Source organism: Corvus moneduloides, chromosome 1 (assembly GCF_009650955.1).
Source record: "Corvus moneduloides isolate bCorMon1 chromosome 1, bCorMon1.pri, whole genome shotgun sequence".
Classification (NCBI taxonomy): domain Eukaryota; kingdom Metazoa; phylum Chordata; class Aves; order Passeriformes; family Corvidae; genus Corvus; species Corvus moneduloides.
The window spans coordinates 125,503,538-125,517,932 of record NC_045476.1 but is presented as its reverse complement, the minus strand read 5'-3'; the positions used below and the strand labels follow the sequence as shown (position 1 = coordinate 125,517,932).

At 43.5% G+C, this 14,395-nt stretch overlaps 1 protein-coding gene across 1 annotated transcript in view; it reads right to left on the bottom strand.

The window, feature by feature from the left end:
- RAB2A (RAB2A, member RAS oncogene family) overlaps nt 1-13,917 on the bottom strand; it is a 43,287-nt gene extending 29,370 nt beyond the window's left edge. The window contains exons 1-3 of the mRNA XM_032126232.1: nt 13,733-13,917; nt 13,382-13,506; nt 1,278-1,349 (exon numbers count right to left, since the gene is read on the bottom strand). Of these exons, the coding sequence (XP_031982123.1) occupies nt 1,278-1,349; nt 13,382-13,427 (118 nt within the window). The 5' untranslated portion in view covers nt 13,428-13,506; nt 13,733-13,917. The remainder of the gene's footprint in view (nt 1-1,277; nt 1,350-13,381; nt 13,507-13,732) is intronic.
- Between the last annotated feature and the right edge of the window lie 478 nt (nt 13,918-14,395).

Below are 14,395 nucleotides of genomic sequence, written 5' to 3'. Positions count from 1 at the left end.
TTACCAGCTTCAGTTTCTATTTTGTTCCCAGATTTCAGCTAGCTGTATGCCAATCAAAGATCTGGCACGACAACCACCCTGCTGAGGTGAAGCCATTTCCCAGAACCTATCAGTCTGCTGAGGTGACAGGCCTGCCAAATGCATGAGTGATATCTAAGGTGTCACATATTTGGCAGGCCTAAAGAAGAAAAGATGATAAAAAGTCATGCCACCCTGAAGTACTCAGGCTCTTTATTCAGCCAGCCTATCTGCCGCCAAGACCTCAAATATCTGAAAACTGATGTTAGCCAAATTTGAACTATATGAGACAGGCACACACAAGGTGTGGAAGGACTGTCAAGAGAAAGGGAAGCAATAATCAAACCACCTGATACATTCTGTTACATGAAGAAAATCTGCTTGTATATCAAGCAGCTATTTCAGTACTCCCAAACATAGGAAGCCTACCTATTCCAGCACACAAACTAAAAATAGAGACTAGGATACATTTTGTGCAAGGCTCATGATTAGAGATGATAGGTTCCTTGAAAGAACATCAACAAGGCGAAAGGTTCTGCCATCTCCTCTGAGACTAGCACCTGTTATGCTTAACAGCAAAACTGATCTGCAGACTGAACTTGCCCTCAGAAGAATTTAGTACCACACTATTCCTCTTATTTTGTGTGGAAAGATAAATAAAAGTTTGTATCATTTACTGCCATTAGATCAGAGGCAATGTGTCAACATGTACTCATTCCCCTGGTATCAAATCATACATTACACAAATGGTCCATACCCAGTTGAAGAGCTGAGAAGGAAAATCCCTATCCCTTCCAAGAGCAAGTACATTCACATTTCAGTCCTCTATTCAAAAGTTAGTCTTCCCAAATAAATTTGTTTATTCATCTTTAAGGTTAACTTTGCTTTAGTTTAACTTGTCTTCAAGGTTTTGTGACTAGGGTAATATTATGTTCCCTAGTGAAAAAAATGCTACTTCCATCACCATCAGTGTATTTCAAGCTTTGACAATTCTTCTTCTGTGCCCAGTTTTAAGCTTTTCTGAAGAAACAGTTTAGATACCACAGCTATGAACTTTTAAAATTATTTCAGATTGTACCCTCCCAATAGAAGACCCCCACTTGACTTCACTAGCAAACAAATATTCATTAGCTAGAGATTCACTGCTACCTTAACACAGCACAAATCCTGCATTTCTGCAGCACAACAAACTCATAAATGCATGCTGAGGCACCACAACCACTTAACTACTAACAGCGGGCAGCACAAAAAAGACCTACCAATAGTGAGATCGTGGACTGGTTGAAACCGCTTGTCTGTGAACTGTAACAATAAACATGATTTCCCAACACCTAAAAGAAAGAAAATAAATGTGTTAGGCGAATTTTAAGAAAAGCCTGTAAAGAACCAATAGAAAATAATTTAAGGAAATGTTACATATTGCTTAAAATTAATTACTAGAACTGAAGGTATTAGATCTCACATACCTTGAAGTGTATTAAACTTTTTAATTACAGCTTTTAAAGTTCTAGAAACATAGTCAAAGCAGTTATTTTCAAAAATGGGATAAAAATGAATTATTCTTTTGAAAAAGTAGTTCTGCCTTTAAAACTAAGTGGAAAACAAGTTTTCTAACAGACCTTCAAAGTACCACTTTACATCCTCTTTCCACAATAACTACAGGGCTTGCTACTCCTCACAACCCTTTTTCTGCTTCTCCTTCAGTACTTTCAGCTTTCTTCCAAGCTAACTAGATCCTCAATAGCATCAGACTCCCATCTATCTCCTTATTTATCACCTGAGGTAACCACAGCAGGTCTGTGGCTGCTTACAACTATATGCTCCTGCTCACTGGTCCCCCACAGGCCAAAAAGCAGTCTAAGAAGAACTGGCAGCAGCTGAGTTTACATTACAGTCAGACAGGTAATACAAACACTGTCCCCCTCAGATAACCAACTCATGTCAGAAATCAGTTTACTTCAGATCACGTGGACACTGCTCAGCAGATGGGCAATTTCGTCTGTATGTGAAAGCACAGAAAAGTAGAAGTTAATGCAGTCAGCAGGAGTACCCAAACTACCTAGGTTTGTAAACATAATACTTTCTACAATTAATTTTTCCTTCTTTTACTTGGAGGGGTTATTCTTCCTGTTCTGCTCAGTCAAACTTTGTATTTTCAACCTTTTAAAATTAAGTTCCTGCTGTACAGGTCAGCAACAGCTCATCATAAGAAACATATCTAGTAACAAAAGATAGCAAACAAAGAAATAAGGAAAAGAGCCACACTGCCAACACAATGTATGCATACCAGAGGGCAGTTTGCATATAGTGACACTGGTCTTCTAGTACTAAATTCAGCAAAGTTTTTTAGTATGGTAAAGTAATGAGGAAACAAAGCCTACAGAAAGATAATCACCACCCATCTTATTTTGGACTTAAAATTCTAAGACCAGTAGCCAGTTTCAACCAAATCTAACAGAAATAGGAAACCTGCATTTAGCTTTGCCACAAAATGAGTTGTGGCCAACTGATGACAAGCAGATTAATATCCCAAACAATGCAGCAATTCCAACAGCCTAAGACAGTTGCTAGTGCTGCTGGTCTCTACTCTCTTCCCTACAGTATGCTCCTGTCCATTTTTCCACACAGCTCAGATGAGTTCTGAAGCAATTTCAGTTGTCCACTGGGTTAGCACACTAATCTGACAAGAAGAGTGACAAAGCAAACAGAAATGGCTTCATGCAGGGTCAGACATGCATAAGAGCTAGTACAAATAAGGGAAAAGAAATGCAGCAGCCAGCAGATCAATAATGTAGAGTGGTGTGGAACTGTAGTCCAAGGCAAAATTTGCAGCACCTGCCTTACTACATGTTTTTTTCTTTAGCTTTCTGGTTTATAACAGCAAGCTGTCAGCACACAAGCAGCTTTGAAGCAGATATAGATTCTGTCCCTAAAAAATTATTTAACATAAAAGAAGTGGAAGAGGAGTGTGGGAAAGCACTGCAGGTAAGAAAGAAACAGAGAAAAACAGAGTATGGGAGCTGTAGGGACAGAACACAAAACTGTATGGAATTTGAAAACATTAACAATTCTACTCAGAGAACAGCTCTTGTCACAGCTGGTGAGCAAGCCTTCCAGGGGAGGGACTATGCTCAACCTGCTGTTTGCAAACAGAGATGGGCTGGTGGGAGATGTGGTGGTTGGAGGCCGTCTGGGGCACAGCGATCATGAAATTATAGAATTTTCAATATTTGGTGAAACAAGGAGGGGCATCAGTAAAACTTCCACACTGGACTTCCAGGGGGCAGACTTGGGCTTATTCAAGAGACTTATTCGGAAAAGTGGGACGCAGCCCTTAAAAACAAAGGAGTCCAGGAAGGATGGGCATGCTCCAAAACAGAAATCTTGAAGGCAGAGGAACAGATTGCCCCTATGTGCCAAAATATGAGCTGATGAGGAAAATGACCAGCCTGGATGGGCAAGGAGCTTTTGAAGGAACCAAGGAAAAAAAAAGAGGTTGTATCACCTTTGGAAGGAGGGTCAGATATCTCAGGAAATGCTTATGGGAATTGCTAGGTCACACAGGAAAAAAATTAGAAAGGCAAAAGCCCAGATAGAACTCAATCTGGCCACTTCTGTAAATGAAGAAAAAAAAATTATAAATACATTAATGGCAAAAAGGAAGGGCAAGGACAACCTCCATTCTCTACTGGATGTGGGAGGGAATTTAGTAAGTAAAGATGAGGAAAAGGCAGAGGTACTTAACACCTTCTTTGCCTCAGTTTTCAACATAAATACAGGTTGTCCTCAGGACAACTGACCTCCTGGGCTGGTAGATGCTGTCAGGGAGCAGCATAATCCCCTGCTATCTGGGGGGAAGCAGTCAGAGACCTGCTGAGCCACTTAGATGCTCACAAATCTATGGAACCAGATGGGATTCATCCTAGGGTGATGAAGAAGCTGGCAGATGAGCTTGCAAAGCCACTCCATCATTTACTGTCAGTCCTGGCTCACAAGGAAGGTCCCAGATGACTGGAAGCTGGCCAATGTGACACCCATCTACAAGAAGGGCTGGAAGGAAGATGCCGGCACCTACAGGCCTGTCAGCCTGAGCTCAGCACCCAGCAAGATTACAGGACAGATCATCCTGAGTATCATCACACAGCACCCACAGGACAACCAGGGGATCAGACCCAGCCACCATGGGGTTTAGGAGGGGCAGGTCATGCTTGACCAACCTGATCTCCTTTTATGATGAGGTGACCTGCCTGGTGGATGCAGGGAAGGCTGTGGATGTTGCCTACCCGGACTTCAGCAAGGCCTTTGACACTGTCTCCTACAGCATACTCCTGGAAAAGCTGGCAGCCCACATCTTGGACATGTGCACCCTTTGCTGGGTTAAGAACTGGCTGGATGGCCAGGCCCAGAGAGTGGTGGTGAGCAGTGCTGCATCCAGTTGGCAGCCAGTCACTAGTGGTGTCCCCCAGGGATCAGTGCTGGAGCCAGTCCTGTTTAGTATCTTCACTGATGGGCTGGATGAGGGGATTGAGTCCACCATCAGTAAATCTGTACATGACACCAAGCTGGGAGCATGTGTCAACCTGCTGGAGAGTAGGAGGGCTCTGCAAAGGGACCTGGACAGGCTCGACAGATGGGCCCAGTCCAACAACATGAAGTTAACAAGTCCAAGTACCAAGTCCTGCCCTTTGGCTACAACACCCTGCAGCGCTACAGGCTAGGGACAGAGTGGCTGGACAGTGGCCAGGCAGAAAGGGACCTGGGGGTTCTGGTCAACAGCCGACTGAACATGAGCCAGCAGTGTGCCCATGTGGCCAATGGCATCCTGGCCTGTCTCAGGAATTGTGTGGCCAGCAGGACCAGGGAAGTCATTCTTCCCCTGTACTTGGCACTGGTAAGGCCACACCTTGAGTACTGTGTCCAGTTCTGGGCCCCTCAATTTAGGAAGGACACTGAGATGCTCCAATGTGTGCAGAGGAGACTGGTGAAGGGCTTGGAACACAAGCCCTGTAGAGAATGGCTGAGGGAGCTGGGGTTGTTTAGCCTGGAAAAAAGGAGACTCAGGGGTGACCTTATCACTCTCTACAACTACCTGAAAGGTGGTTGTAGTCAGGTGGTGGTCAGTCTCTTCTCCCAGGCAACCACTGACAGAACAAAAGGACATAGTCTTACACTGCACCAGGGGAAGTTGAGACTAGATGTCTGAAAAATATTCTTCACTGAAAGAGTGATTGGGCATTGGAATCGTCTGCCAAGGGAGGTGGCGGAGTCACCATCCCTGGACATGTTTAAAAGAAGACTGGATGTGGCACTTAGTGCCATGGTTTAGTTGATGAGGAGGTGTTAGGTTAGGTCATAGGTTGGACTCGATGATCTCAAAGATCTTTTCCAACCTAGTTCATTCTGTGAACAGTGTTTATATACAGATAACTTTTATATCACCAGTGAAATAAAACTGCCCCATCAGAGATCATCACCACCTCACTTACAAAAAACCTTTAAGTCACACCAGAAATAGTTTTTGCCATTAACCTTGCAAAGTGATTTCAGTATCAATGGATAAACCAAAACCTTAAACCAACCCAATATTCCTGCACATCTTACAAATCTTGTAACAGTATTTAAAAATCTAATCAACAAAGTGACATTTTATTAGGTATTGCAGCACTAGTTTCTCAAGTGGCAATCTGATATTTCTTCTTCTTGTAAGGTTGGTGACCAAGTTGGTTGAAATAAGCATACAAATACCACCATCAGCAGAGCAAAGATGACAGACAAGCACAACCCCTTTGATGCAAGCCCCGTCTCAGACTGGCACAAGATGACAGCACCTCTAGTTACTCCCCCATAGCAGGCCTTTTAGGAGCAGACTGATGGGTTCACACAGAGAAACAGAAGAAATAACTAGTTTCTCTTTAATCCCATTCGTGCTATTTCAGAACCTCCCAACAAAAAAAAACCCATCTGAAAGTTGCTAAATTTTGTACTGCTGTTGACTGAAAGAGGTTTCATTTTAATTTTATGGTTTTAAGATATTGCACGTTTGTATTGCAAAAGTTCTTACGAAAATAGTTTGTAGCCCAACTCACTTACAGAGCTTGGGCAAACTCCCCCATCATAGACAGGAACATGTATCAGAAACAGGAGCTGTATATGAACGTCTGAGTAGTTTACTACCTTGTGACATAAACAGATGCTGCAAAGATCAGTTAACAGTTGCAGGCAGCTAATTCTAGGGCATGCAGGTGGTTTAAAGTAACTACACTGGTTAACTCTAAGAACAGAGTAGTTGCTTACCAGGTATCTAGTTCACTTAACACTGTAAATCTTACACCTGAAATGAGACAGACACACCAAAAAGTAGCTGAGCATGTCTTGATAGTCAGTTGCAGAATGCAAAAGGGATAGATTCAGTTATTTATTAACTCACTCTTCATTTTACTGCCACAATTATTTTAATATAGCTCAGATAAACCACCCCAGAGGAAAAAAAAAAATCTAGTATTTTAATATGAGAGAGCTTGGATACACTTCAACAACCACAGTAAACAAAAGCTCTTGCTTAGGAACAAATGAAAACAATGGATTATGTGCTCAGAGGGAAGGCAGCTTGCTTCCTTGCAAATGCCTGTTTTAGAATACCTTCATCACTTCTTAGTACTCAAACCATGATGGGAAGTAGAACTTGTGCTACAGTAATTTTACTCTCCATCTCTAAATTCCAAACCAGCAGACTGAGCTGATTTTCCAAATTCCTCTGCCTCCCTTAACAACTTCCTCTGTATCTGGGTGTAACTCTGCAGTTTCCTTAGACAAGGTATTGCCATACCTTTGCTACTGTTCACTTTAGCGAAGCTTCAACACTGCCCTTCCTTGTATACTTGTGTTCATTTCAGGATTCAGCAGTAAAGCTACCATCTCCCTTCTCATATGCAATGAGCTACACCAAAAAATGGATCTAGCACAGTACTACACTCATCCAAACACCAGTACATGCATGAGACTAGGGCTACAAAAGATGAAGGAAAGGGAAGGGTTATTCTTTTCAGTAACAGCCTGCACTTGTGGCACTTAAAGAAAAAGCAGCTCTGGAATCAGGTGGTGATGATACAGCTGAGCCAGTCTTTGGCTAAGAGAACTGACTTGCTTCCTTCTCCTCTTCCTGACTCCCTGTGAATAGGGCAAGAAACGTTCAGTTACTGGCTGCAAAGTCAGTGCGCACTACTGAACATGAGGAAAACTTCCAGGCTTTTCTTACCTCTAGACAGAACTCATCAGTGTTTCTTCCACTGATGTTTTCTTTGAAAAGCTTATCTGGTTCAAAACTAGAAACGGGTCTAAAAAGAGGGTAGAGGAAGGTTAAGAATTTCCTTACTTGCTCACCTAAGCACCACCCAAGAAAGGTGACAGAGCAAAAGAACTGCAGTAGTAGTCCTCCCAACTGTGGTATGAAAACTGAATGCAAAAGAAAAACCTCTTACGTTAATCTGCCTGCTATCTCTGACAAGTAGATTCACTCCATCCCACACAGTTCCACCTCCTTACCCAAAAGGGCTCTTGCACTCTTTTGAGCATACCTACTATTTGTTTAGTTCTGTTTTTCAAATAATCTTTGTGAGCTGAGCTGGCTCTCTGAAAGATCACACAAGCAGTGGTGCTGAGAGCTAAGAAGCAGCAGATATCATAGTTGAGACAAGAAGTGGTAACCAGGTCTACTCATTTTGGCAGCAGACAAACCCTGGATTAGTTCAACAGCCTCACAGAACTTTTTTTCTTGTTGCTGGTGATCAATCAGTCCACCACACACAGAGACGAAGACCTATTTCCCTTTGATGTCCTTCTCTCATTAATCTTCCTAGATCCAGTTTCCTTCCTCGCAAGTAATCCAGACTGCAGAAAGCACAGCCAGAAGGCCAAATCACCTGATTCAGCCACTAAGTAAAAAGTTAACGTAAAAAGAAGGTATTTTTCTACTGCATTAGTGGGTGGATTCAGATCATGGCAAACTATCAAAGTCACCACAAAGTAAGGGGAGCAAGAACTCCTCCTTTCACATGTAACCAACTATGTCAGCTTGGATGCCCATGAAACCAGTGCCACCATACCAACTGAGCTGAAACAAGCTCCTTGCTTTCTTACCTTCCTTTAGAAAAACAAACAAAAATAAATCTTTAAGATAGCGTAACACAGTTTCAAATAGTGGGCAAGTCTCAATAATATAGATTGTATATATGATTGTTATATCTATGCATAATACATACAAAAATAGATTATTATCTAGATGATACATATAAGAACACAGATTTTAAAACTAACTTTGATTTAAACCAGGAAATTACACATTATAAATGTCACAAGATGTATACCCCTAACCTGGTTTATGAGGTACTTTCAGTTCTTTCCAGTAGTCTGCAGAGCTTCCAGATGTTTCATAAGCCCTTTTCTTATCACAGGCTGCAGTTCATTCCTTCTCTTCTCCCTTTCTAACCACAGCAGCTTTATGCAACTCTGGAAAGTCCAGTATTACCTTCCACAGGCCTAGGCATAACAAGACATTAACCTAAAGCAAAGCTTTTTCTTAACCTCTTCTCAGCCAGTTACATCTTAGTCAAACCTCTACCATCAAATGGGAAAGCTTTATTTAAATTTATAGGAAGGACAAACTAAAAAATTCCAAACATCACATACAGAGCAAAGGGAATTCACATACATATGTAAGCATGGACAAGAACAGAAGAAAAACAACAAATCCTTTATGATGCCTACGTAATTTTGGGAAAAATAATAAAAATGGCTCTTTTAAAGCTGATTCAGCTTCAACACAAACATTTTCAACAGTATATTTGAATCCAATCATGTAAATTTTTCCTTTCTACATAACAGCACAGGCCTACAAAGTTAAAGGAGCTGTTCAGCTTTACCCTATTTCAGTTTTTATGGTACTACTCATTGCTAACAGCAGGTTTAAAAAATAAGTAAAAATTATTTCCAAATAAAATTAAGCTACATTTAAGTCTAGAGAAGAACTTCTTCATGTTCTGCATGGTCACAAACAACTTAGAAACTACCAGACATTCATAATAACATGATTTTAGATGAAATTGGGGGTAGGGTTGGGTTAGATTTTTTTTGAATGGCAAGGTGTTTGGGGTTTCTTTTAAACAAACTGTTAGTACAAGTGTGCACACTAGCAGTCTCATGAAACCACTTGTATGGACATATACTTACAGTTTGCTAATTCTAGTTAACAAGTTCTAACATGCTAAGAGGATGTTCTTATACAACACCTAGTATCTGCTCTTTTGGGATTAAACCATCATTGAAAGGGTCTCAAAGCAAGATATATGTAGTACAGACCAGTAATCTGGTTTTCAGCACAAACAAGTTCTCAAGCTATCACAGGGTATTAACACCAGCTCTGGAAGGATGACAACCAGTTTAGCCAAGAAGTACTATTACATACTTAGAGAAAATAAGGCAAAAGGCTCTGGCCATACACATTACTAGCTAATAACAGCCTTTGTTCCAGAGCAAAGTGCAAAGACACTAGAAATATTTCACAAAGAGGACTGAAAAATAAATTCAATTGCTTAATTTCAACATTTGAGAGTCTCTTAGACAAGTGAAATGGTTGACTAGACACCTTACTTTACTCTAGAGACTGGAGGAGAATTAGATCACCAAGCAATTATATTTTCTTTCATCATCACCTCCTAATAACTTTGAGATACTCTTGGTCTAGGAGCAGCAACTATCTGCTGAAATTGAAAGGCAAGTGAAAGTCCATTATGCAAAAAGCTCAGAGGGTCGCTGAAGTAACACATTCAAGAAAAGCAGGTGGACCTGCTCATGGAAAATGCAGGAACACCTATTCTAAAAAGACATTTAGATAGGCTACAACTGACAGGTTATGTTGGTGGCAAGAAATCCGACCATTGCAAAACTGTCACTTGAGGTATCCTTAAGTTCAGGAGCATTCTCTGGTGGATTCCAGCAAACATACTCTAATATAAAAAAATTCTGGTTAACGCATATAATTCTGAAAAAAAATTCCAGCTCTCATCTTCACAGAACTCTTGTATCACTCCCAGTTTATTCCCACATGGTACATTGCTGATAAACATTTAAGTAAAGATTTTACCATCATACAGAAAAAGAGCTAAAGGGAAAAAATGACAGACTTTCAGTCACCAACTACAGAAACAGACAATTCTCATACATCAAGAGTATTCATCCTAGCTCAGACCAAAGTCCATCTCAACTTCAACTGGTGGCCAAAGGCAGAGGTATAGGGAAGAGTGGATGAGATGGATACATCAACTCCTACTGGCAACCAAAATTAAAGACACCATCAACCATAAAGGTAAAGATCTCAGAGGCATAGCCCTAGGCAGCATACACCACACATACTTCTAAATGCATTTGCAAACTCCCATAATGCTTTGGAAATATCCAGATCGAAGGATGTTTCCTGGTAAACTCTCACAGTAATCACTATTCCATAATAATTGTATTTTTCTCTTAAATTCCACAGCTACTGTCCCACTGCTACAATGTAAAAACCACACAGATTTATGGCAATGTTGTTTGAGTACCTGAAATACTGCCATGCCATTTCAGGTCTCTCCCATAACAGAAAACTAACTAGATCCTAAACCAGTTCCAATTATACAGAAAGCCATTTTTATATATTTAAAAATACAGTTAACAACCAGATTAGAAGCAATTCCATGTTCATAAAGCTACCATGCCTGAAGTACCAGAAAGAGAAAAAAGTCAGTGAATGCCAATGACCAACAAAACAGGGAATGAAAAGGGACAACAACTGTTGAGCACAAGGCCATCTTGCACAGTCAGTTTCTGTGGCTGTCATTTTAAGAGACTGAGATAATCCTGAATTCTTATGTTTAAGCAGATGAAAGCATGTGGAATCAGAATTCGGAGAAGACACATGCAGGTGTCTTGTATAATTGCAGGGGGTTTTCGTTGGTTTGCTTACACATCACACAACCTGTTTTGTTTTTTAGTGCTGAAAGAGGAGCTAAATGTTAACATCTGTCCTCAGCTGAGTCTCTTACTTTTCTCCTACAGCTTGTTTATAACTAATTGCTGAGTCACCAGGCAGCTGAGCCATTTCCAAAGACTCTAAATCAAATACCAGAAACAAATTTCTTGATCGCTATGAAATCTACATGGTCTGTGAGGCCAATGGCATATCTTCACTGGCTGGAATGATGTGCAAAACCACTACAGGAGCTGAAGAGGACAGCCACCATCCACTCTTAATTTCCATCATCAGAACTTTGAGTCCAGTTGCCTACACCTGAGGAAGAGCAGTAATACCTAGACTACCACCATCATTTTGGCAACAACTGTGCACAACATAAATTGGCTCTTCAGTACTAGCTCTAGTAGAATACTTAAAAGGCTCACAGGAGAGCTAAATAAAAGCAAAACCAACTTACCACTATTGACATATTCAATTCACTTCAAGAATGATCATTGCAGTAGTTTCAACTAGCTTCCTGTAGCAACTCAAGAATACAAGCCAAAGGAATTAAAAAAAAAAAACCTAACCAAATAACCAACAGCAAATTTGTGAGCTGTTTTCCTCTCTGTGTTTCCTTTCTCTTACTCTTCCAATACTTGGCTCTTAAGCAGCTGCGACAACTTCAGAAGTGACACACATCCTTTCTGTATTCCACATTTCAAGCAACTCAAATGCAAGAGTGCAGCACAGACCATTACACTGAGGATATTTCTTTGTAAAAATTTAATCAGTATACAATCAATGTACAAAAGCAACAGTAAGCTGCTGTCTCTACCACTTTAATGACTACAGTTTTTAGAGATGCACCAGAATTAGCCACCTGTTCTGTCGCACTGTCATTCTGAACTGTGCACTACCATTTTGCATCACCCTGGGCTGAGAAACCTCTTCTTACTCCTCCTGATTTTGCATAAGTAATCTCCCGTCCTCTGGTTCAATGACCTGTCACTCAAGTAAATACTCAACAAAAATCAGAATTTTCACTTATCCTCTACAGCCTAATGCTTCCAACATGGTGATAGCTGTGATCTATTTCTAAAGATTCACTGGTACTACAGCTGCTACTGCAGTAGCCTAAAAAAGCTTTCAGAGTTTAAATGTATGCTTAAAAAGCAGATAAAAGTCACATAGTAGTTTCATCCAGTGCATTTAATAATCTCATGTGTAATGCAACTGTAATGTATAATTATACTCCACCAACAGATAATTTGGCTCATAGGTATGAAGTACTATTACAAAGGTACCCTCAGAATAGCATAGAAAATGACAGGTGTGTCATCAAACTTATTAAAGAAGGCATTTAGACAGATATGAGGAAAACAACAAGGAAAATGCACAATACACAGGTACAACAGTCACCTAAGTTAGCTACCTTGTCCTGACAACAGTCTGATCAAAGTATACTACTCCCATCCACACTAGACCGAGGAAGCACAAACTATATTGGCAAAGGGGCTTCAAGCAGCAATTCCTGTCAACATATGGCTATAACAGCAGCATGTGTAAGCATTATTATTTGTCACACAGCAGCCAGTTACAAACAGAATGGAGCAAATTTTTAATAAATGTTCAAGGCTAGGTTGGACGGGGCCTTGAGCAATGTGGTCTAGTGGGAGATGTCTCTGCTCATAGCAGGCAGCATTGTCACCAAATCTTCTTTAAGACCCAGTCCAGCCCCTTGACATTCTATGATTCAATATGTTTTTAAAAATTGACAAGAAACATCTGGAAAAGCAGTGGGGTGCGTGTATATACACGCATAAAAAAAGAGGTCCCTTTAAATTAGACTGGAAGAGCCAGGGCTTTTAATTTTCCTTTTACAGCATGTCTTCACACAGTTTGCTACAGCAGCTCCAGCTGAGGCTGGAAGAGCATCCTTGCAGTCTGAGCTGAAGGTAGCTCACAGCAGTGAGGCAGAAACTCATCACAAAACTGCGGGGTGGAGTGTAGCCTCGCTGCCGGGGGACTGCAAACCACGGGCACTATACACAGGTGTAAGTTTCCCTGTGACAGCGCCTTCTCCCTCCCCGCTGCCCCGCTCGGCCGCCGCAGCCAGGGCCGTGACACAGCCCGAGCTGCCCCGCGACCCGTCAGCCAGGCCCGGAGGCGGCTGCCAGGGGCCCAAGGCCGCCGGGAGACAAGGCCGAGGCCGCGGGCGGGGCCCGGCGCAGAGGCGGGGGGGAGACACCGCCTCTTCCTCGCGCGGAGCCACCACGTCGGCGGCACTGCCAACACTGCGGAAATGGGCGCGGGGAGCCGGACCTTCCTCTCCGCTCCCCGCCCCGCTCCGGCCCAGGCCGGGCCGGGCTCACCCACCTGTGTCTCCGATGATGATGTACTTGAAGAGGTACGCGTAGGCCATGGCCGCTCCCGGGCTGCCGCTCCCGGGCTGCCCCGCTTTCGCTCCGGCGTGACGCGCGCGCTCGCCGCCCGGGCTCGCGCTGCGGAGAGGCGGAAACGGATTAACGGCCCCCGGGCGGCGCCTCCGCCCGCTCGCTCCCTCCTACCTCCGCCCCCGCTGGCGGAGGGGCTCTGCTCGCTCGGTCCTGCTACCTACCTACCTGCCTGCCCGCCCGCCCTCGCTCGCTCCCTCCCTCCCGCCACGGCCCCGCAGGCGCCGAGAAAGGCCGAATGCGGCGGCGGCGAGAACAATAAATAGGCGCCGACCTGCCCCCGGACCCTCCGGCGACGTCAGCGCCCGCCCCCTCACGCCGCCCCGCCTCCGACCCGGAAATGCTGAGGCGCGAGGCCGCCTCCCGCCGCGCGCGGGGCGGAGCCTCGCCCCCGCCCCGCCCTGCCCCGGCCCGGCCCGGCCCGGCTCGCGGGACTGAGGCGGTGGCTGCGCGGGGGCTTCGGGGACTGCGGTCCCTGAATTTGGAATTCATTAGATTGGGAAAGATCTCTGGAGTCATCGAGTCCCACATATGACCAAACACCACCATGTCAACCAGACCAGGGCACCGAGTGCCACGTCCAGTCTTTCGTTACCAGGACAGTGACTAGCACCTCCCTGGGCAGTCCATCCCAATGTCTAAGCACCCTTTCCGTGAAAAAGTTCTTCCTAATCGCCAACCTAAATCTCCCCTGGCACAGCTTGAGACTACGTCCTGTCACACTGTCGCTGGTTGCCTCGGAGAAGCAGCCGACACTCACCTAGTTCCAGCCTCCTTTCAGGGAGTTTTAGAGGGTGATAAGGTCATTCCTGAGCCTCCTTTTGTCCCGGCTAAACTCCAGTTCCCTCAGCCACTCCTCACGGGGTTTGTACTCCAGACTCGTTACCCTTCCTTGGATGAGCTCCAGCACCTCGGTGTCCTTCCTAAACTGAGGGGC